This window comes from Rana temporaria, chromosome 4 (assembly GCF_905171775.1).
Source record: "Rana temporaria chromosome 4, aRanTem1.1, whole genome shotgun sequence".
NCBI lineage: Eukaryota > Metazoa > Chordata > Amphibia > Anura > Ranidae > Rana > Rana temporaria.
Genome location: NC_053492.1, coordinates 47513027 through 47538060, shown reverse-complemented (window position 1 = coordinate 47538060; position 25034 = coordinate 47513027). Strand labels below are relative to the sequence as shown.

The following is a 25034-nucleotide window of genomic DNA, read 5'->3' as shown; positions in this document are numbered from 1 at the left end:
CGTCATGCTACATGAGGCTCCCAATGTAGGACCGTTTGTAGGACAAGTGTGAACCCAGCCTAACACTGATACACATGACAGTCATACGACTTTCATCCTACTTTGCTCTGGGACATCAGTCCTACATCGGTCCTACATCAGTGCTACATCCATCCGACATGAATGAACAGGATACTACTTTGATCCAACTTTGTGATAGTCTGACTTGTCCTTTGACCAATCAAAACAATCCCATTGTGAGATCATTTCCTTTTACTTTTACTGCTGCTGTAATCACAATGTCGGATGTCAAAAGTCAGATGGTAAGGACAAGGGTCCTACTTTGATCCGACTTCAATGATCTTCAATGGGCTTAAGTAGGATACAAGTTGGACCAAAGTAATGCAGGGAGCATTTTCAAAGTCGTACCGACTTGTGTCAGACCAGTTAAGACGGCTAGGAAATCATTGATTTTCACACGTCATGCGACATGAGCTCCCAATGTCGGAGCGTTTGTTTGAACCAGTGTGAATCCAACCTAACCCCCACACACGCTAGTCAGGTGCTAGCCCAGGTTGCATGTTGTGTAATGTGAAGAAATATTTCCGGACGGCTGTACTTCCAAAAATCCTTTAATTGAAGCTTCATATGACAAATGGTTGAAAGATGGAGCAGGGGACAAAGAGGTAGACGCGTTTCGCGCAAATATCAGCGCTTAGTCATTACCATGATATTTGCACAAAACGCATCTACCTCTTTGTCCCCTGCTCCATCTGTCAACCACTGGTCATATGAAGCTTCAATAAAAGGATTTTTGGAAGTGCAGCCCTCCAGAATTATTTCTTCATATAACAAATCGTTTTTTACCCTTAGGTTCTTCATCTTCTATGTGTCAAGATATTGGTTCACACCTTTCTGATCAATGATTTTTTTAATTTTCTTTAGGAACAATTTTTGACTCTCTTCTTTTTTATTTGAATTTTTGCTCTTATGATACACACTGTGCTTTTAGTCGTATACAAAAATACATAAAATACTCATTTAAAAATATATGTTTAAACTTATTTCCACAAAATATTATTTCATCATTAGCCGTGTACCTTTTGTGCATTTTTTCAATTTTCTCCCCCCTACCCTCCCCCCCAAACCCACACCACCTCGTATTTACCCTTTTAAATCTGAGACTCATCAATATTCTTTTTGGTTTCTCTTCTTTCTTTTTTTTTCCAGTTCTAGAATTCTCTTAAGTGCATGTATTTTTTACTCATTTAGATTTATGCTTCTTTACGCCTTTCCATCTTCCCCTCCCTACAGTCCCCCATGGTCCCTACCTCCGGAGTCTATCTATTACCAACTGTGGTGGCGTAAATCTAGCATCCCCCATCCATGGTTGCCATATAAGGTTGAATTTACCCGTTTCCCTATATCCCGGAGCACAGGCTGCTACCCCCCCGGGATATACGAAACCTCCACGGCTGTAAGGCTTCCAACCCTCCGGTCTGCCCTCTATTGGACAGTGCAGTGTGGCTGCCTTGTGTCGGGATCTATTTTTCCTCCAGGCTCCCTCCACCTGCCTTTTGCCTAACTGGTCCCGGTTTGTTCTTCTGTTTTTATTTTCAGAACCCGCAATTTATAATTGCTGCGGTCTCCTGTCATCACTAGGAGATTTTCTTTTCTCCTCCCATTGGGCTTACCAACTTATCACACGGTATTTCTTCACCTGTGATTCCAATGGTCCTTGATGGATGTGGATGGCCATCAACTCAATTGACATATGCAAGTAGCAATACTCTATTGTCATAAAATCTCAAAACTCGTCCTGAAGAAGCCGTAAGGCGAAACGTGTCGGTGAGACGAAAATATTGCTTATGAATATGTATTTATGTACTCTTCTCAACATATTTTATTGAAATGTATTTGTATTTTTGTATTTGTGTAATTAAATCTATATTTTTTATAACGAAAAATGTCCCTGTGATTGCCTTTGAAAGTCCGCCATGTCACTACCTAGTGTAGTACAACCCCTTTTTTTCTTGAATTATTATTTCGGATGTGGGCAAATGTGAGTGCCTATATGTTATTCCCCTCCCCCTTTTTCTTGGTGCCATCCAATATCATGCGATGAGTTTTCTCGCCAGATATAACACTCTGGTTAACATAAGATACATTCCTTTTGAAAACGACTCAACATCTATAGCACCAAGTAAATATACCAGGGGATCCAAAGGGATAGGTACCTGAGCCAATCTACTTATGCACTGAGAGACCTCCTCCCAATACCGATGTAATTTTGGACATCTCCACATTAGGTGTATAAAATCCCCTTGATGTACTTTACACTTTGGGCATAGGGGGGAGTCTCTTCCCCCCACATATGCAACTGCACTGGTGTTCTATATGCCCTATGCAAAATAAATAGTTGTGATAATCTATGAGCCGCAGATATCTATACTACTGGAATGGATTCTAAAGCCCTTTCCCACTGGTTCTGATCCATGTCCCCTATATCTTCTGCCCATTTACTGCGACATCTCAGAGAGGTATGGTCCTGGACCGCAGATAACAGTTCCATATACATTTTTGATATTAATCCTCTCCGATCATCCGTTCCCAATACTTCCTTCATCAAGGATGATGACGATGTTACTAGGGAATGTGTTATTTGTTGTGCCTGCAAAGCATGTCGAAGTTGGAGGTATTGGTAAACCCCCTTGGGGGTTCACACCTTTATGGCTGATTCTCAAACGGTCTGCGTCCCGATTTTCACTTTTGATATTTTTGTATGCATCATTGTTATCATCTTTGTTGTTTAACAATGTACTATTTAATACATTTTTTAATAAAATGTTTGAACAAGAAAAAAAAGTTTTCTCCACCAACTTTATCAAGTTCTCCTGAATGATAATTTGTATATGTACATATGATGTCACTTTCCAGCAGGTGACATTGCTCCTTGCAGAAGTAGCGCCCTTGCCATCAGCAACAATGCTAGTAGCATTCTACGGGATAGTCTTTTCATCGAAGCCTCAAACAGATTTCAAAGATGATTAATCCCATTAATTATGCATATACCGTTGGAGAGAATAATTGAAAGCATCAAAGTGTCACACTGGTATTAAGTCTATATGAACTTTAGAAAGCAAATTAAATTTGTAACAGGACAGAGGATATGGTTTATGTTTTTTTAAAGGGCCAATAAGTATACATTACGACTTGATTTATCTAAAAGAGCAATTAAAGGTTAACCATACCTTATATCTCAGCTTAGGATGGGCAAGTTTTTTTTTTTACCGCTAAAATTATGATTTTTCTCTACAGTTGTTTGTCCTTTTCCCACAAGGCAATAATGCAGATGTCACTATCTCAAAGGGACTTTCTAATAGGTAGATTCACAAAGAGTTAGGCCGGCTTATCAGTAGATAACCCGACCTAACTCCGAATCTACGCCGCCGTATGTTTAAGCGTATGCTCAAACAGAGATACGCTTAAACATAGCTAAGATTGCAATTTTTTGGATGGCCGCTAGGTGGCGCTTCCATTGCGGCCGGCGTAGATTATGTAAATGAGCTTGTACGCCGATTCACGAACGTACGCCAGCCCGCCGCAGTCGAATTACGTCGTTTCCGCAAAGGCCTTAGGCGGCCTAAAGTTATTCCACCTATGAGGTGGAATAACAATGTTAAAGTATGGCCGCCGTTCCCGCCGCGAGGTTCGAATTTTTTACGTTGTTTGCGTAAGTCGTCCACGAATCGGGAGTTACGTCGTTTACGTCCATGTCGAAATCAATAGGCCCGTACGGCGTACTTAGCCGCAATGCGCACTGGGAAATGTAGGCGCCCGGCGCATACGCAGTAGCAAAAAACTTCAAAAACCGTGAGGTCAAGCCTCATTTCCATACAACACGCCCCCCTCCAACCAATTTGAATTAGGCGCCCTTACGCCCGCCGTGTTTACACTACAACGCCCTAAGTAAGGAGGTAAGTGCTTTCAGAATCGTGTACTTTCCTCTCTTACTTAAGGCGGCGTAGTGTAAACACGCTAGGCTACGCCGACCTAATTTTACGCGCCCCTACCTGAATCTACCCATAAGTTTCTACTTAAAGAAGAGTTCCAGGCATTGATATACCTAGTTACAGCGATGTGAAAAAGTATTTGCCCCTTCTTTATTTTTTTTGCATATTTGTCACACTTAAAGGATTCAGATCATCAAACAGATTGTACCCACTTCAATACCGGGCACTTTCACCCCTTTCCTGCACAGACCAATTTTCAACACTGTCACACTTTGAATGACAATTGCTCAGTCATGCTACACTGTACCCAAACAAAATTGTGATAATTTTTTCCACACAAATAGAGCTTTATTTTGGCAGTATTTGGTCACTTTTGTGATATAAGCGAAAAAAAGAGCGAACATTTTGAAAAAAAAAAAAAAAGATTTGCTTAATCGCAGTTCATTCGTGATTTAACAAAGGGGTGGGGAACAAATACTTTTTCACACAGGGCCTGGCAGGTTTGGCCAGCTTTTTTTCCTTAAAGGGGTTGTAAAGGAATTTGTTTTTTTTTATAATAAGCATCCTTTACCTGCAGACATTCCTCTTTTCACTTCCTCATTGTTCGTTTTTGCTCAGAAGTTGCTCTATTTCTTCTCTGTTCTGTTCACTTCCTGCTTGTCTGATTGTTACTGACCACCGTGATGGGAGGCTTTACTGAGGTGGTCAGTGAAGTGCTCACCCCCTCCTGGGAACTACATCTGTGCGGCAGGACACTCTCTACGTGTTAGAGACTTCAAGGAGGTGTGAATTACTGTGCGTGCTGCAATGCATACTGGGAAATGTAGTTCTTACATGAACGAGCGCCGCAAACCAGGAAGTGAATGAGAGAACAGAAACTAGAATGCCGGAGGTGATATAGATGAAGGAATTTAATAGGTATTTACTTGTTTTTTAACAGAATCATTACACTATTCTGTCTGTCTACCTTGCAGACAGTAATTTTAGGCAAAACATTTTTTTTCCTTTACAACTCCTTTAATAAATAAAATCATCATTTAAAACCTGCATTTTGTATTTGCTCTGGTTATTTTGTGTATTATTACAACTTTTTGATGACCTGAATCATTTAAGTGTAACAAATGTGCAAACAAAAAAAAACAGGAAGTGAGCAAATACTTTTTCACAGCACTGTACATTGATCCGGCTTGGACCAATGTAACTATTCATATACTATACCTGGCCGATCCCCCTGGGAGCTGGAAATCACTGAAGTAGACACCGCTACTCCACTCCTACTGGCTAAACAAAGGCGCAGGCAATATTTACAGGATGCTTTGCATTTTCTGGGTGAATGCAAAGTGTCCTCCGATTGGACAAGGTGGAGAGGTGAGGCAGTAAGATCACTCTCCTTATATTATCCAATCAAACAACGCTTAAGAAAATGAAAAGCATTTATTGAATATCGTCTGTGCCGTGTGGTCAACCTCCTGTGTTCAGAATGCAGCAGAGCAGCCACTTGGCACAGGACCCAGAAGCAAATGGAGATCATTGGAGTAACAGTGTCTGCTTCATGGTTTTCCAGCTTCCAGGGGCAGACTTATGCCCCGTACACACGATCGGAAATTCCGACAGCAAAAGTCCGATGTGAGCTTTTGAACGGAAAATCCGACCATGTGTATGCTCCATCGGACTTTTGCTGTCGGAATTTCTGCCAACAAAAGACCGAGAGCTGGTTCTCAAATTTTCAGACGGAAAAAATTCCTATCGGAGAATCCGACCGTCTGTAGCAATTCCAACACATGCTCGGAAACAATTCGACGCATGCTCGGAAGCATTGAACTTCAGCTCGTCGTTGTGTTGTATGTCACCGCGTTCTTGACGGGCAAAAGTTCAGAAAACTTTTGTGTGACCGTGTGTATGCAAGCCAAGCTTGAGTGGAATTCCGTCGGAAAACCATCCAAGGCTTTTCCGACGGAAAATCCGATTGTGTGTACGCGGCATAAAGCTAACACCAAGAGGTTAATTTCTTGGTCAGTTGATCAAAGAAAATTAGATCAAACGATAGCAGTTACCAATAGCACCCAATCAATTGAAACATACTTAGCTTTCATGGCATTTGTTTCAGTGCCTTTAACATACTTTTCAATGGTCTTTACTATTGTATATTCTGTACAGTGGCAGAGAAGAGTGGCATAAAATTGGTTTAGTAATTTTTGTTCCTATTGTTATAACTTTTGTAATTTTAGCTCCTATGAGAAAATCACTTTTTACTGTAGACATCCTCTTGCTTTTCCTGGATCATGGTCCAAGTTTTAGTTTGGCAACTAGGGCATGATTGGGTTTCTTTTTAGGGGTAACATCGGCAAGTCAGCACGTTGTTGAAAGCCAGGTTCAGTAGAAACTTACTACATTTTTGAAGGTGTCCCCCTCCATTAGGATAATAAAATACGGCCAGAAGAATTAGCTCCAGATGCTATTATTGTGGGGGCTATTTTTGACGGACACCAATGTTGGGTGTAAATATAGTGGTTACTAACACCAATGATAAGGGTTTTTATTAAGTCAACGACACCAATGCTGGGGGTTATTATTGCATCCACTGACACCACTGCTGGGGATGATTATTGTGGTCACTGACACCAATGCTGCTGGTTAATATTGTGGAAACTGACACCAAAGCTGGGGGTTATTATTGCGGTTACAGACACCAATCCATGTGGCTGTTATTGCAGTCATTGACACCAATGTTGTGGGTTATTATTGAGGTCACTCACCAATGCTGGGGTTTTTTATTGCATCCACTGACACCAAGGTTGGGTTCTTTTGTTGGGGTCACTGACACCAATGACTCCAACTCACTTCAGTGTGTATTGCAGTACTGAAATCTTCAGATTTTGAGGTCCATTAGGCTGACCACCAATGCTTAGAGAGACCCTGTTGTGTCTCCAAAGGTTCAAATCCAGCAATCTCCTGATATAGAAGACAGCATATACTCTCTTCTCTAGCATTTTATACTCCTACTTCTTCTCTGTACCAATGCTGCAATCTCAAAAAGCCTCTTCAGCCCCTACATCACCGATGATTCCTGTAGTGACAAAGGGTTTGGAGGAAAGAACCAGTGCAGCAGAGGGCACAGACATCCAACATTGCTTGGCTAAAGGATTTGTCAACCTAGGTCCTTACAAATTTAGAATACAGACAAGGACTGAGTGACATGGGTTTTATACAGCGACAGCAGCCAATTTTATTAACCAAATAATAAAATAACATAACCTTAAAACATGCCAATAAGTGCAAATTCAACAATGTAATACCCAACAACAAGAGGTCTTTGGGTGTCCGTAAGCACAATTTTAATTGGACTCAGCCGTGCCCCAACCGGCTCGAAGACGTTCTGACATGACACATAAGTCCACATTCCCCTCCCCCAGGAGACCTTGCTCTTGGGAGAACCACCGCTAACCAAGTGGAAGCGCCATACCTTAGATGGGCCCCACACTTTTGTAACCAAGTAATTACTGACCCCACAAAGACACCTTGACCCGCCAACAGCTATGACAAAATGAGCAACATACACCATTATGTACATTTTTACTGCCACTTCTCCTGACTCCTTGGAATGGGAGAGAAATACCTCACCGCAAAGACCCACTCCTCTGAACCCTACCCCTTCAACCTCTGCCTCCAATCAGGTAAGGGCTACACCCCCACCAAAGACACTGACCTAGCTGACCGTTCCCTGACCCTAAGGCCTCGTACACACGATAGGTTAACCAGAGGACAACGGTCTGATGGACCGTTTTCATCGGTCAAAACCGATCGCGCGTGGGCCCCATAGGTTATTTAACCTTCGGTTAAAAAAAAAGCCAACTTGCTTTAAAATGTAACCGATGGATTGCTAACCGATAGGTCAAAACCGATAGTTAGTATGCACAACCATCGGTTAAAAATCCACGCATGCTCAGAATCAAGTCGACGCATGCTTGGAAGCATTAAACTTAGTTTTTTTGAGCACGTCGTTGTGTTTTACGTCACCGCGTTCTGACACGATCGGTTATTTAACCGATGGTGTGTAGGCGTGACGGACCATCAGTCAGCTTCATCGGTTAACCTATGACAACGGTCCTTCAGACCGTTGTCCTCTGGTTAACCTATCGTGTGTACGAGGCTTTAGTCATGCCGCCCCTCCGTCCATTTTCTCCTCTGGGTCTCACTGGAAGTGGTGAATCCTAAAGAGGTTTTGGAGGCTGCAGTACTGGAATGGAGGAAATAAAGGAGAAAATGGTCTCTGGAGAGGTCGTTATATGCTGTCTTCTCGGTGATTGCTTGAGTTTACATACCAGACGGGGCATTAAATACATCCCATGGTAATATGGAAGGATCTTGAGCTCCAAAAGAAAATGACTAAAAGATGTAGATATTCAACATGGAGAAAACAATTCTGAGAAATCAACATGTTGAGGCCTATTAGGCTACTTGTTTGTGATCAAGGTGTGGACAAGTATTATAATAAAAAGTAAAATCTGTTCTCAGGACTCTACATGACATGAATAATACAGAATGTTATGCTTACCCGATAGATTTGAGGAGGACCCCATTAATTGCAACAGATAAGTTGTATAATCCAGATGGAAATTGGGGAAGAATCACCAGTATTCCTTGTGGGGTCACACTTTGGACTTGTGAAGAAACGTCATTTACTTTGACCTGTAGCTCAGAACGATTGCTGTTGTCAAAGTCTGAAAGGCCTATAAAGGCTTTACCACCTAAAACAGAGAATGCAGTGATAAGTGGAAGATTCATTTGGTTCTTTGGTTTCCAGGACAGCTTTAAAACAAAAGTGGGCAGGTGTAAAATCCCACTGGTGGACCCTTCTGGCAATCAGAAGTTGCAATAAGAGTATGTTATACTACTAATGCCGCGTACACATGGTCAGAATTTCCGACAACAAATGTTCGATGGGAGCTTGTTGTCGGAAAATCCGACCGTGTGTAGGCTCCATCGGACATTTGCTGTTGGAATTTCCGACAACAAACATTTGAGAGCTGGTTCTCAAATTTTCCGACAGCAAAAGTTTTTGTCGGAAATTCCGACCGTGTGTACACAATTCAACGCACAAAAATGATACGCATGCTCGGAATCATTAAACGTCATTTTTTTGGGCTCGTCATAGTGTTGTACGTCACCGCATAACGTTCGGAATTTCCAATAAGTATAGCGTGACCGTGTGTGTGTGCAAGAAAAATTTGAGCCAACATCTGTCTGAAAAAAAAAACAAGTTTTGTTTTTTGACAGAATGTCCGATCGTTTGTACGCGGCATTACTGTATATATTGACTTATTATTTGCTAAAATTTTCATATATAAGTTTTGCTGGTCTTATGATCTAGGTACCCCTGCTAGACAACACAGCCAACTCCCTGACCTCTAGTGCAGTTAAAAAGCACAGCTAGGTCAATGACTCCACTGCCAGTTAGTTTACTGATGATTGGACAAAGAGGATGCAGCAGGTCACAATGTGGGATTAAAAGCCTTTGGCTCAGAGTTCTTACAAAATCAGTGACTCTCTACTGTAAGTAGTGAAAGTCAATGACCAGCCTGACAGTCAGTTACCTATTTCCTCTTAACCACTTAAGACCCGGACCAATATGCAGGTTAAGGACCTTTCCCCTTTTTGAGATTCGGCACTGCGTCGCTTTAACTGAGAATTGCGCGGTCGTGCGACGTGGCTCCCAAACAAAATTGGAGTCCTTTTTTTCCCACAAATAAAGCTTTCTTTTGGTGGTATTTGATCACCTCTGCGGTTTTTATTTTTTGCGCTATAAACAAAAATAGAGCGACAATTTCAATTTTTTTTTTCTTTTTGCTACTATAAATATCCCCAAAAATATATAAAAAAAGTATTTTTTCCTCAGTTTAGGCCGATACGTATTTTTCTTCCTATTTTTTGTAGAAAAAAACGCAATAAGCGTTTATGGATTTGCGCAATATTTATAGCGATTACAAAATAGGGGATAGTTTTATTGCATTTTTATTAATAATTTGTTTTACTACTAATGGCGGCAATCAGCGATTTTTTTTCATGACTGCGACATTATGGCGGACACATCGGACAATTTTGACACATTTTTGGGACCATTGTCATTTTCACAGCAAAAAGTGCTATAAAAATGCACTTATTACTGTGAAAATGACAATTGCAGTTTAGGAGTTAACCACTAGGGGGCGCTAATGGGTTAAGTGTGATCTCATATGTGTTTCTAACTGTAGGGGGGAGGGGCTGGACGTGTGACATCACTGATTGTCTTTCCCTATATCAGGGAACAGACGATCAGTGACACTGCCACTGTGAAGAACGGGGAAGGTGTGTTTACATACACCTCTCCCCGTTCTTCAGCTCCGGTGACCGATCGCTGGACACCGGCAGCGATCGGGTCTGCAAGTCCCGGAGCTTCTGACCGGGTCGCGAGCGTTCCGCCGGCGGCGCACTCGCGACCCCACGGCTGCGCTTAAAGAGACACGTACAGGTACGTGCTTGTACCCAGCCATGCCATTCTGCCGACGTATATCGGCGTGAAAGGGTCCTTAAGTGGTTAAGATAGTAAAATCAGGAAATTTTTTCCACATCTTTCATTTAATGTCCAACAATGTCATATTTAAAATAATTTTAAGGAACATGATATTTAACATACACTGAGTACCTAATGATAAACCGTAATTAATGCACTTGTTTGTCTTTACATAGAATGTGAGCAGGGCTCAAGTCCTGCGGGAACGCGTGGGAACGGAGTTCCTGCACTTTTTTCATAGCAGGAACGCAGTTTCCTTTGCAGGACTAGAGCAGCCAAGACGCCCGAGCCAATCCTTCACTTAAGCTGCATTCACATCTAGGCGGACGAAATCGCGGCGTTTTGTCGCCGCAAATCGCGGTAAAAATAGCAGGGCTTTGTACCGCGATTTGCGGCGACAAAACGCCGGTATTGTCTGCCTAGATGTGCCCCAAGATGACCCCCTCTATGGAGATGATTGCCATCTCCTAGCCGAACGCTCGAAGACGCCTGAAAAAAAGGTCCGGGACCTTTTTTCACGCGGCAGGCGACAGGCGTCCGGCGTTCGGCGTGGAGATGTGAACCATCTCCATAGAGGGACATCTGTTTTCAGCCCTCTGGCGGCAGCGGCGTAGCGCTACAGGCGTAAAAACGCCTAGGTGTGAATGGGGTCTAAGTGGTGATGCCCAGCTCAAGTCACTGTCAGGGGCAGGCGAACATTAGTAATCCTTTGTTACTGGCCGCTTCCTGTATATGGATTCATCGGGTAGTGTGCGGGTATTCCGTCACTTCCTCGATGTCGCAATGTCTCCTGGGAGCTTTTGTCATTGTTCCCAGGAGACATTGTGGAGGTCTGCCGCGAGTAATCGCGGGATTTAGAAAGATTTAGAAAAAAAACATGCGGTTTAGTAATTATGCATATGAGCGTATGTATCATTTTTTTTTTTGGTGGGGGAGTGGATCTTGGGTGGGAGTTCCCACACTTTTTTCCCCAGGACTTGATCCCTGGATGTGAGCATATTAAACATTATAAATACCTTGTATATATTTTTCTTAATGTTTTTCATACCTGCTGTGCTGCTCACATTTGGAGTGATGGAAGTGATTGCAGGGTTTAATGAAGAGTCAAATTGAATCTGTTCAGGGAAGGTGATCCAGTGCTGGCCAGTTTTAATCCTTACAATTCCCCCATACACATCATCAGTCTGTAACAATGACAAATCCAGTGTATATAAAAAAAATCACCTCCACATAGGTTCAATAGCCAGCCAAGCAGTCATAGGGGTTGATTTACTAAAGACAAATAGACGGTGCACTTTACAAAGTGCAGTTGCACTCTGCAAGAGCAGTTGCTCTAGGGCAGGGATATGCAATTAGCGGACCTCCAGCTGTTGCAAAACTACAAGTCCCATCATGCCTCTGGGTGTCATGCTTGTGGCTGTCAGAGTCTTGCTATGCCTCACGGGACTTGTAGTTCTGCAATACCTGGAGGTCCGCTAATTGCATATCCCTGCTCTAGAGATTAGTAAATGAGCATAGGCTCTGCTGACTTCCATCATCCAACATCCAAACATGCGCAAGCAAAAATTATGTTTTTTTTTGCACATGATTGGGTATTCTCATTTACTAAGCTCTAAAGCGACAGCTCTTGCAAAGTGCACAGTCTATTTGCCTTTAGTAAATCAACTTAATATTACTGTGTCAAAACTGTGCACATAGTAAACTTAAAAGAAAAATTCTATACACACTTACTTTGTTTTACTATACATCTACTCAATTCACAGGCCAACCTATTCAGATCAAACCTCCACCACGGGACATACTACAGTAAAAGGAATGACAGAATGGAATGCCCATAGACTTTAACAGGGAGATGGAATGCCCATAGAGAACAATTATGGAACTAAGTGGAATGCCCATAGAGAATAATGGTAAAGAAAAAACATAATATCAATTAGTGACAGAGGCCCGGATTCAGATAGGAGTTACGACGGCGTATCTCCGGATACGCCGTTGTAACTCTGAGTTGCGGGGTCGTATCTATGCGACTGATTCATAGAATCAGCTACGCATATATTTACCTAAGATCCGACCGGCGTAAGTCTCTTACACCGTCGTACCTTGGGCTGCATATTTACGCTGGCCGCTAGGTGGCGCTTCCGTCGATTTACGCAAGGAATATGCAAATTAGGTAGATACGCCGATTCAGAAACTTACGTCCGTCCGGCGCATTTTTTAACGTCGTTTACGTTAAGCTTTTTCCGGCGTAAAGTTACCCCTGCTATATGAGGGGTATCCTATGTTAAGTATGGACGTCGGGCCAGCGTCGTATTTTCCGTCGATTACGTCGTTTGCGTAAGTCGTTCTCGAATAGGGCTGGGCGTAATTTACGTTCACGTCAAAAGCATTGGCTTTTTGCGGGTTTATTTGGAGCATGCGCACTGGGATACGTTCACGGACGGCGTTCGTAAAAAACGTCAAATACGCGGGGTCACATGTAATTTAAATAAAACACGCTCACATCATCCACATTTGAATTAGGCGGGTTTACGCCGGACCACATACGCTACGCCGCCTTAATTTAGGGCGCAAGTTCTTTCTGAATACGGAACTTGCGCCCTAATTTACAGCGGCGTAACGTATCTGAGATACGTTACGCCCGCCGATAGATACACAATTGTATCTGAATCCGGGCCAGAGTCTTTAGACATATCAATTTTTTTTTATGCAAACCTACTTTTATATATCATTGGCCATGTTTAATATTGAGATTAGGTGGGATTATTATTTTTTTATGCCATAAAAAGGTGAATGACAGAAGGGAATGTCCATAGAGTATAATGGGAAGAAAAATATAAACTAATTTGCACGCAGATCTTGGAGATATAGCGACTTCACCTTTCCCACAGGTGTTCCTCATGTACAGTAGCAGATTGTAAGATTGAGATTATTTGGGATTACAGCTGTTTTCTAAGGAATGACAGATAAATAATAGAAAGGAATGCCCCTGGAGTATAATGGGAAGAAAGATGTGACCTTGGTCATATCAGATCAATCTTTAGCAGACATACTCTCTATGTTCAGGGATGATGTCCAAACTTGACGTTAAGAGGAATTATTATTGTTTCCTATGGAATGACAAACATAGGACAAGATGGAATGCCCATCGAGTATAATATGGGAAGCAAGATGTGACCTGGAGTCAGAACCATTGGTCATATCAGATCAATCTTTAGCAGACATACTCTCTATGTTCAGGAATGATGTCCAAACTTGACGTTAAGAGGGATTATTATTGTTTTCTATGAAATGACAAACATAAGGCTGAGTATGGTTGGGTATTGCTGGGTATGGCTGAGTGTGGTTGGGATGCCTGAGCATGGATGGGTGGATGAGTGCTGCAATGGGCACAGAGCAGCGCTGTGGGAACTAGAGATGCAGCCCACAGCGCTGCTGCACCCGATCTCTCCCCTCTCCACTCACACTGTGCCGATCGGTACAGAGAGGGGAGAGAGGAACCGGACGTGACGCTGGTTTGTTTACAAGTGATTGCTCCGTCATTTGTCGGCGCGAACACGTGGTAAACGGCTGCTGTCAGTGGCCATTTACTGTGATACGCCAGGTCCGGTCACGGATACTCCTGTGTGTGCGCGCCTGCGATTCTGGGAGGACGTCATAATAGGCCGTCCCTGAGTTATCGAGCCACGCTGAAGCCTTCATTTGGCAATAGTGTGGTTGTTAAAGGGTTAAATCAAGGTTGGACACTTATGCAGTTTAGCCAGTATACTTCTTTTATGATTGCATCCAATGGGGACCTCCTAAATTTTGCAACAAACACACATCAAACAAAATAAACATACAATACCAATCTTTGCAATATTCTCTCTAATTGAAATATTAGTATAAATTGAAGGAAATCTGAGGTCAGCGACTGCACAGTTTCGACAAGAACATGTTCTTCATCAAGTAGCATGTGTGCTTGATGAAGAACATTGTTATATTCGAAACTGTGCATTCGCTTATCTCAGATTACCTGTAATGTACAGTATATGATTATTTGAAGTAAAGAGAATATTGCATCTTCAATCTTTATACATAAAAAACTGTCTTAAATAAAAGGCAAAGCCTTTAAATGAGGCTGTTGTCTCAGAAGGAATACATGTCCCTTTTAAATAGCTATATCTTTCAGGGTTGCCTGCAAAAGAGTTGATTATATATTATACTCTATGGTCATTTCATTCTTTCATTCCTTAGAAAACAATTATAATCCAATTTGTCTTGATTTTAAATATTGCCACTGAATTTGGAGAGTATGCCTGCTAAAGATTTAGGGCTAGATTCACGTAGCTCAGCGTATAGTTGTGCCGGCGTAGCGCATCTCATATGCGCTACGCCAACGTAAAATAGGGCGCCCAGACCATTATTCACAAAGGTCTGGCGCCGTACGTTGCGCCGGCGTAGTGTAACTAGGCAGGCGTAAGCCCGCCTAATTCAAATGTGGAAGGTAGTGGGCGTGTTGTATTCAAAGTAGCCGTTACATAGTTACATAGTTAGTCAGGTTGAAAAAAGACACAAGTCCATCCAGTTCAACCTCAAAAAAATAAACAAACAAAATAAAAAACACAATACAATCCCATACACCCAACTCCATACCCACAGTTGATCCAGAGGAAGGCAAAAAACCCCAGCAGAGCATGATCCAATTTGCTACAGCAGGGGAAAAAATTCCTTCCTGATCCCCCGAGAGGCAATCGGATTTACCCTGGATCAACTTTACCTACAAATCTTAGTACTCAGTTATTTTATGTACATTTAGGAAAGAATCCAGGCCTTTCTTAAAGCAATCTACTGAGCTGGCCAGAACCACCTCTGGAGGGAGTCTGTTCCACATTTTCACAGCTCTTACTGTGAAAAAACCTTTCCGTATTTGCAGGTGAAATCTCTTTTCCTCTAGACGTAAAGAGTGCCCCCTTGTCCTCAGTGATGACCGTAAAGTGAATAACTCAACACCAAGTACACTGTATGGACCTCTTATATATTTGTACATGTTGATCATATCCCCCCTAATTCTCCTCTTCTCAAGAGTGAATAGATTTAGTTCTTCTAATCTTTCCTCATGTACATTTTTGCACTAACGATCCGCGCAATGCGCGCGCATGCTCAGAGTCAGGTCACATATGCTCCCTAAGTTACGTCGGCTCAATGCCTTCGACGTGAACGTAACCTACGCACAGCCCCAATTCACGTACCACTTACATAAACGACGTAAAATTCGACGGCTGTTCCGACGTCCATACCTTAACATTGGCTGCGCCTCATATAGCAGGAGTAACGTTACGCCGGACGTAAGCCTTACGTAAACGGCGTATCGGGCGCAAGTACGTTCCTGAATCGGCGTATCTAGGTAATTTACATATTCTACTTGTAAATCTATGGAAGCGCCACCTAGCGGCCAGCGTAAATATGCAACTAAGATACGACGGCTTAAGAGACTTACGTCAGCCGTATCTTAGCCAAATTTCGGCGTATCTTGCTTTCTGAATACAGAAAGAAGATACGCCGGCGCATCCTAGAATTTACGCGGCGTATCGATAGATACGCTGACGTAAATTCTTTCTGAATCTAGCCCTTATTTGATATGTTGAATGGTTCTGACTCCAGGTCACATCTTACTTCCCATTATACTCTATGGGCATTCCTTTCTAGCATTTATCTGCCATTCCATAGAAAACAACTGTAATCCCAAATAATCTCAATTTTAGAATCTGCAACCTGTGGGAAAGTTGAAATTGATATGTCTCTCAGATTTGCCTGCAAACTAGTTTATATTTGCTTTCCATTATACTCTATGGGCATTCCCTCTGTCATTCCATAGAAAGCAATAATAATCCTTCATTTATCCCTTTCGCAGCCACCATTGTGAGGCCCCATACACACGAGAGGATTTATCCGCAGATACGGTCCAGCGGACCGTATCCGCGGATAAATCCTCTCGAGGATTTCAGAGGATTTCTATGCGATGGCGTGTACACACCATCGCATTGAAATCCCCGCTGAAATCCTCTGCCGATGACGTGTCGCGCCGTCGCCGCTATTATGACGCGGCGACGGGCGCGACGCTGTCATATAAGGAATTCCACGCATGCGTCAAATCATTACGACGCGTGCAGGGAATCCCTTTGGACGGATGGATCCGGTAAGTCTGTACAGACGAGCGGATCCATCCGTTGGAATGGATTCCAGCAGATGGATTTGTTGTGCATGTCAGCAAATATCCATCTGCTGGAAATCCATCCCAGAGGAGATTTCTCCGCGGAAAGATATCCGACGGAGTGTACACACCATAGAATCTATCCGCAGAAACCCATTTGATGGGATTTATCTGCGGATAGATTCTATGGTGTGTATGGGGCCTGAGTCTTGGCATCAGCGTGGGCTTTAGAAAACACTTCAGGACTTTGTTTTCACCTGCCAAGCTGCCTGTCAGCTTTCTGTTGGAAGTAATTTAGGTGGATGTAAAGCTGCCAAATCAATTCCACACAACCCTTCTACACTTCCAAACAACCCTTCCACAATTCCACACCATCTTTCCACACTTCCTTGGCAGAAAACACATGTACCAGGGAGAATTACCAGCTGCAAACATTCGGTGAACTTCAGATTCTCTACTTTATAAATACTGTATTAGTCTTTCCCTATGTAAAGACCAAACACTGTTATCCCATCAAAGGGAGCTACAAACACCCCAGCCTTGTAGTTCCAGAAAAAAAATCAACAAAAAATGCACAAATTCTCCAGAGCACTTGGTACATGCTTGCTTTGCAAACAAATGGCTCTGTGTGCTTTACACAGTCCAGCAGGATCATTTTGACTCTCTGAAGGGTATGCCCCGTACACACGATCGGAATTTCCGTCGGGATAAACTCTGACTGATTTTTCTCACGGAATTCCATTCAAGCTGTCTTGCATATACACTGTCACACTAAATTCTGACCGTCCAAAACACAGTGATGTATAACACTACGATGAGCCGAAAAAAATGAAGTTCAATGCTTCTGAGCATGCGTCGACTTGATTCTGAGCATGCGTGTTTTTTTCTCCGTCTGAGTTCCAAACCGAATTTCCAAATTTTTTTCATCGGTAAAAAAGAGAACATGTTCTCTTTCTGAGTAGAGAAGTGATTTTCGCGCCAAAAAAAGTGGGATAAGTAAATATATAAATAACAAAAAGCAGCTCCCCTGGAAAAAAGAGAGGTTAATTTTCTCTAGTTTAGTAAATGTGTGAAAGTGATAGGGGGCGCTAGAGCAGTGGGCTAACTTTATAGTGTACTCTTTCTGAGTCCGTCGGAATTTCCGATGGAAGAACTCAGATAGGGCACACACACGATCGGAATATCCGATGAAAAAATTCCGTCTGACTTTTTCCATCGGAAATTCCAATCGTGTGTACAAGGCATAACAGGCCCATCACTTTAATACCATTTCACACTACTCAGGGTTTGTTTTGAGTATCTTAAGCTCCCTGCTTTCACCATGCAGATCCTAACAGGGGTTTTTCTACAGGTTATGTTTTTCTCTTTCAAATCTCTTTTAACGCCATGTCCCAAATTTAACCTTTTCAAGGGTAGATGATTATGTGTCCTTTGCAACCTGATATCCACAGAGTGGGCAGTTTGGGCCATTCGTTTACGATGGACCACACTTTGATAACAGAGGTACTGATCTCCTTTTGACATGGAGTAAGCATGTCCAGTGTGATGGACCCCACAATCTTTCCCTATGTAGCCCATTATTTCCCTGTATCTAAGTGATGCCTGCAGAGGGGAACTTCTTATTTTAAAAGCCAGACACTTTGTTCATGGTGGGCGGCAATTTGCTTGATAACATAGGGATTCTAATCTCCTCTTGACATGGAATAAGCAAGTTCAGTGTGATGGACCCCACAGTCTGGCCATACTCAGCCCTCCTATCCATGTGTACCTACTTGATGCCTGCAGAGTAAGCAGTGATTATTTCCAAAGCCAGACACCTTGTTCATGGTGAACTACACTTTGCTTGATAACATATAGAGGTGCTGACCTCTTCTTGATATGGAGTTAGCATGTCCAGTGTGATGGACCCCACAATCTGGCACTACATATTATTCCCCTATACCTAATTGATACCTGCAGAGGGGTAACTGCTTATTTTCAAAACCAGACACTTTGTTCATAATGGACAACACTTTGCTTGAAACATAAAGGTGCTAATCTCCTCTTGACATGGAGTAAATATGTCCAGTTTGATGGACCCCCAAAATCTGTCCCTTTGTAGACTCCCTATTTCCTGTACTTAAATGAAGAATCAACAATGCTTATTTTCAAACCCAGACACCTTGTTGGTGGACTGTACTTTTCCTGATAACAGAGGTGCTGATCTCTACTTGGTGTAAGCATGTCCAGTGTGATGGACCCCAAAATCTGGCACTACTTACCCCCACATATCCCCCTGTACCAAACTGATGCCTGCAGAGTGGGCACTGCTTATTTTCGAAACCAGACACCTTGATCATGGTTGATCATACTTTGCTTGATAACATAGAGGCGCTGATCCCCTTATGACATGGAGCAAGCATATCCAGTTCAATGACCCCAAGTCTGTCCCTACTCAGCCCCCCATCCCCCTGTACCTACCTGATGCCTGCAGAGTAAGCAGTGAATATTTTCAAAGCCAGACACTGTGTTCATGGTTGAAACAGGTGCATCCAATCCACTACCTCCTGTGTAATGCCTGGTCAGCCTCAAGAACACAGCACTTAGCCTGTGAAGTCTCTGTAAACCCCCATATGCAATCCATGCAAAAAAGGGAGAAAGGTTGGTGCCTTGAAAGCTGGCTAAAACATTGTTTTATTAATGTAGGTGAACAGCAGTCAAAATAGCCAATGCTTTTCGGCCACCATGCCTTAAACATGGCGACTTTGTTCATGGTTGGTGAACCACATTTTGCTCGACAACATGCCTTTCTAAACTACAGAGGTGCTGAGAGACAGAGGCAGTAAAGAAATCACAGTTACAAACATCAAAATACCATGGGATAAGTAGCTCTTAGAAATTGTGGAGAAGCTGCAAAGCATGCAGGGAATCCAGAACATTGTGGGAAAGACGGCCAGCAGGCAGGCAGCACTTACAACATGAAAGGAGGTTTTTCAAGTAAGCTTTTATTGAGTTGTCAAATTTACTTATTGTTTTTTTATTTACAATGCTAGAGTTATTAAGTGAAAGTGTATGCTGCCAGCATAGATCTGCTCAAGGGCTTAGTCACCATGCATCTGAGATCAGGTGGCTCACAGGGGGCAATTACTAATAATAAACATAGGTATATATATAAATTGGGTGGTATTTGAATTCATTCAAAATTATTCTAAGCAGAAATCGAAATGATAATATATTATCCGACATTAGATTTTAAACTGTGTAGGAACTTTGTGTGACGTCCAGAGTACATACCTGGGAAGATGCAACACATGTGATTGTTGTACAGTTGTATGTCCATAGTAAACATGGATAAGAACCAAACTCTGCAATGCTGACTTCACCAAAGTGGACACCTATTAAAGTCATTATCTGACCTCCTGAAAGAACAAATTACAGAGCATGGTTAGTTCTATTAAAAAGTAACTCCAGACAATAAGCGCAAATAATTTGTGAATTAATATTCAGAGATTATCAGCAAGTCAGAAAGTCAACTATATACCTTTAAACTGAATTTGACATGATCTATTGTAGCTGTATTCAGCAAGTTTTACACAGTGCCTATGGCAGGGCAGAAGCTACTTGATCTTATGCAATTTATCCTTGTTCTCTAAGTACTACAGGAGGCTTAGTTGGAAACAAGGAAGAGTCTGCATTAGGATTTAGGTTCATCAAGAAGATTAGGATACCAGAAACTATAGATATTGAGAAGACAGTGGAGCTGTTATGACGCTCCCTCACAGGTGCAGGTCCCTTGCTCACGAGGTGCGGAATCTAAGCACCAGCCAGTTCTCACCAGAGCTCCTGTTGGTGGAGATGGGTTTGACTGCATGAAGATATCACGTCTTGACCCTCAGGGTTGCTCAACAAAGAGGACAGGAAGGCTACACTGTGGATACGGTACACCAAATGTTAGGCAAAAGAGAAGTCAGATCCAGGCAAAAGTCATGGGCAGGCAAGAGAGTAATCAGGTACAGGCAAAGATTATGGACAGAAGATAGGCAAGCGAATGGTCAGGTCCAGTCAAGGGTCATGGGCAGGCAGAAGGCAAGACAGTAACACAGCGCCAGCCCCTTTAAAGTTGATGACTAAATACCTGTCTGGGCCATAGGACATTCTCACCATCAATTCAGGGAGCACTAGAAGTCCTGGCAAGCATTTAGCGAGCCCCAATGGAAATACTGGCGATGATACTTCAAGTTACATAGTCGGTAAGGCTGAAAAAAGACAATAGTCCATCCAGTTCAACCTGTGTAGGTGCATGAATCAATGTCTATAATGATTTCCCATATCCCTGTATGTTGTGTCCTTTAATATGTATATCTAAGAGTCTTTTAAAGATATCCATACTCACTGCATCTACCATCAATTGTGGGAGAGAGTTCCACATCCTTATTGCCCTAACAGTGAAGAACCCCCTACGCAGTCTAAGGTTAAACCGCTTCTCCTCCAGTCTCATTGTGTGGACATTGTCCCTGTACTGGGGACCACCCCAAAGTCAGTGAAAACACTCCATCTCTCTAAAAAAAAAAGAAAGAAAGAAAAGGTGGATGGGAGGCTAAAAGCCCAGAGAGATCGATAAGACTTAGGAAGTCAGCGAATACCTAAGCCTACCAGATGCCACCTGTAACAATTCTTTTTTTTTGGGGGGGGGGGGGGGCAATTGCCTTGTTTTTTTTACATTCATCTCTGGGAAACAGAAAAAAATGACCTTACACTGGGGCCTCCACGCAAAGCAAAGGGTAAATGCTCATTAGTTCTAGCAATTCTTAACTTATTCTTGACTCAAGCAGGCTTCCTCTGCACTGTGCAACCGATTCCTTGGAGCTTCTTCCCCACGGCAGCCGGATGGTGGATGTTTGCTGACTTCACATAAAATGTTGGACCAACAGTCTTGCAATGTATGTAAGAATGGTAAGGGCCCATCCCACAACCCAAAGCACCTGCTTCTTGACCAATGAATGAAGTATTAGATTTTATTCCCTTACCTCTAGACCTAACAACAAGGGTCTTTTTCCTTAATCCCATAATTCAGCGTTAACATTAGCAGATGAAACAAATTTTGGCCTTTGGAGTAATTTTTGGTGCTCCACAGTGTTGTACTTTACTGCTCATTCCCACAATGCAAATTTATGGCTCGACTGACTCACTAAAAACAATGCATTTCCTATGTGTCTGATTTAATCCCAAGAGTTTTTAAGAGTTTTCTTTCACAGGTAATTTACAACTCTCCACATATCTAAATAAACAGAAAAGTCATATAAAAATGAATTAAATGTAAACATTACAATACAAACTTGGTGATCACTAGTCATGTAAAAAAACAGGTTGACCTTTCCTTTCTTTTTCATGTTCTTCCAACTCTTTTATTATGTAAAATGTAGCTGTTTTGTTATGTCCTTTTGAATACAGCTAGCTTTGATCTCAGGTTTATCCTTCTTCAGTTACAAAGAAAAAGAGTCCTTTACATTATAACTAACATCGCATATTACAAAATGAATGATCTTACATCAAACTGATTGATAAACAGGATAAGTGGAATAGTCTCTTTAAAGCTGAACTCCCGGCAGATATAAACACCACAAATCACTGAAGCGATGTAATAAAATAATGCATTTTAAATGCAACTCATGTGTAAATATGTTTTGATAACAGCCCCTTCAATCTGTATAGTAGCACTCTGACATGTTTAAGCCATGATTTGACCGACCCCAAACTGTTGCCCTTATACCTAAAAAGGCTGCAGATGGGGGTGAACACATGTCAAGGCTGCAATGCTTTGCTTCATTTGGCATGCACCTCCATTCATCAAACGTCTAAATGACAAAACTTGTTGGGGTGGAGCCAAGCCACCCAGCTGGAGGAAGAGCCAGGCAAGCTGAGGTCCAAAGAGTGATGATTGTTTGATGCACAGACAGACAATAGACAGGGCTGCTGGCATACCTATGTAATCAGTATTCAAAAGCATTTGAAATTGTGCTTTTTGAATGCGAGTTGCATGCAGCAGATACAGTGGGGTTGGGATTTGTGGAGTTTGTTTCAAGCGCAGAAATTTTTATTTTATTTTAGATAAAAGAAGAAGACAGGAGATAAGTATAACCCTTTCACGCCGAGCGTACGCATATATGCGTCCTCGGCTTTTGGGGGTTATACCGGGATGATGCCTGCAGCTGCAGGCATCATCCCGGTACCGTTGTTTAGAGTCGGCGATTGGCTATCCAGACATAACAACTGATGCGGCTAAAAGCCGCTCGGTTGTTATTCCGGAGGAGCGGGAGGGGACATCCCCCCTCCAGCCGCCTCTCCCGTCCCACCAGGAGACCCGATCCTCGATCCGGCTTTGATTCAGTCTCCGCAATGTAAACACGGATCGACGTCATGACGTCACTTCCGGGTTTCTCGGCTGCCAATGGCGCCGGATTTAAAAAAGTACACGGTATTCAGAACCTGTCACCACCTATTACTGTCACAAGGGATGTTTACATTCCTTGTGACAGCAATAAAAGTGATCAAATGTAAAAAAAAAAAAAAATGTAATATTCTAAAAAGAAAAAAAAGAAAAAATTAAAGCACCCCCCTCCCCGCGAGCTTGCGCAACAAAGAAAACGCATACAGAAGTCGCGCCCGCATATGAAAACGGTGTCTAAATCACAAATGTGAGGTATCGCCGCGATCGTCAGAGCGAGAACAATAATTCTAGCACTAGAGCTTCTCTGTAACTCTAACCTGGTAACCTTAAAAAAGTTTAAAGCGTCACCTATGGAGATTTTTAGGTACCGTAGTTTGTCGCCATTCCACGAGTGCGTGCAATTATAAAGCATGACATGCTTGTTATCTATTTACTCGGCGTAACATCATCTTTCACATTATGCAAAAAAAATGGGCTAACTTTACTTTTTAATTTTTTTAAAATTCATGAACATTTATTTTTCCCAAAAAGTTGCGTTTGAAACACCACCGCACAAATACCGTGTGACATAAGATATTGCAACAATCGCAATTTTATTCTCTAGATTCTCTGCTAAAAAAATGTATATAATGTTTGGGGGTTCTAAGTAATTTTCTAGCAAAAAATACAGATTTTAACTTGTAAACACCAAATGTCATAAATAGGCTTAGGCATGAAAGGCATAATCATGGCCTTGCCAGATTAGGGCAGGGAGGTGACCGATAATTATTGTTCAGCTGCAGAGAAAGTCAGATTATCTACCTGGCTGCGTTATGTGGCACTGCTGAATAAATCTCAGGACTGGCTGGACAAACGTACAAATCCCGTGGCAGGTAAAACAGCTCCTGTATATACTATCAGTTGTGTATTTATCAGTTCAGCTTTCAGGGGAAAGTTACTACCATACCAATAATATGCATTTTGACAACTCACCGATTTGTGAAATTACAGATGGGATGACACTGAAGAGCCTGGGTGTAATGTAAATAAAAAGGGAGTCTCCACTTCCATTTACTGCAAAACCCATGGGCTTCACATGAACTGTAACCACGTGCGACCCCAGTGCTAGACATGACTTGGTGCAGCACACTATATTTGATATATTCACATCAATAATATCACATTTTGTCTCATTGATTAATACGTGGATGTCCGCTGGGCTTCTGGAAAAACCTGATCCGACAATATTGATGGTATAATCGCATCTGCTACCTACAGTACACAGATAATGACAAGACAAGATAACAGACAAGTTGGCCTTCAGATCACAGGATTTCACTAATCCAATAATTCTCATGCAAATGTTTCCTCTAGCGCTTGATGATAATGATTAATGATCAATATTACTTTTTTTTTTACTTTGCTAGTGTAAGAATGTAAAGAAAGATTAAAAGAGTTTCCATGCATAAATGTAAAAGATAGCCACTTCTCCAGCAGCCCTAGACTGGTACACCCTCATTCCCTTTTCTTCTGAAAAGCAACCAGACTGGCTGTGGTGGCAGGACTAGCACCTCCTATCCTTTAAAATGGCCAGCGCTGCTATTGAAGAGCTTAGAACTTTCCCAATGTTTGGTATGTGAACTAGGCACCAAACACAACACAGTGAGAAGATGGCTAGTGGGCCTCCCAAGATTGTATGGTGGGATCAAGCCATGAAGGGTGTCTCTCATTCATTCAAATGCAGCCATTTAGTGGCATTGTTGGGAATGGTGAGGGGCAACTGACAACTGCCATTGATGTGAACTGTAATACAAACATAGACACTATCCACTACTTATTTTTCACCAGAGCACAACACAAGTTGTTATGCCATTCATTAAATTGCAACCATTCAGT

At 42.2% G+C, this 25034-nt stretch overlaps 2 protein-coding genes across 2 annotated transcripts in view; both read right to left on the bottom strand.

Annotated features, from left to right (window-relative positions):
- Positions 1 to 6982, bottom strand: part of LOC120935613 (fibrocystin-like) — a 36828-nt gene extending 29846 nt beyond the window's left edge. Inside the window, exon 1 of the mRNA XM_040347662.1 lies at positions 6834 to 6982. Within this exon, the coding sequence (XP_040203596.1) occupies positions 6834 to 6982 (149 nt within the window). The remainder of the gene's footprint in view (positions 1 to 6833) is intronic.
- A 1557-nt stretch (positions 6983 to 8539) lies between these two features.
- Positions 8540 to 20125, bottom strand: LOC120936195 (fibrocystin-like). Its single transcript, XM_040348363.1, has 3 exons — positions 20006 to 20125; positions 11591 to 11726; positions 8540 to 8740 (listed from the first exon to the last, which is right to left on the bottom strand). Exons 1-3 carry the CDS (start codon positions 20117 to 20119, stop codon positions 8544 to 8546), a joined length of 447 nt encoding a protein of 148 aa, XP_040204297.1. The 5' UTR covers positions 20120 to 20125; the 3' UTR covers positions 8540 to 8543.
- Between the last annotated feature and the right edge of the window lie 4909 nt (positions 20126 to 25034).

Bases quoted from the DNA above. Each gene is read 5' to 3' on its own strand.
- LOC120936195 (XM_040348363.1), bottom strand. From the start codon at position 20,119: ATGACTTTAATAGGTGTCCACTTTGGTGAAGTCAGCATTGCAGAGTTT. The intron at 11,727-20,005 runs GTATGTACTCTG...TCATTGTTACAG, and splicing joins CATGTGTTGCATCTTCCCAG to ACTGATGATGTGTATGGGGG. The intron at 8,741-11,590 runs GTATGAAAAACA...TCTCTGTTTTAG, and splicing joins AAATGTGAGCAGCACAGCAG to GTGGTAAAGCCTTTATAGGC.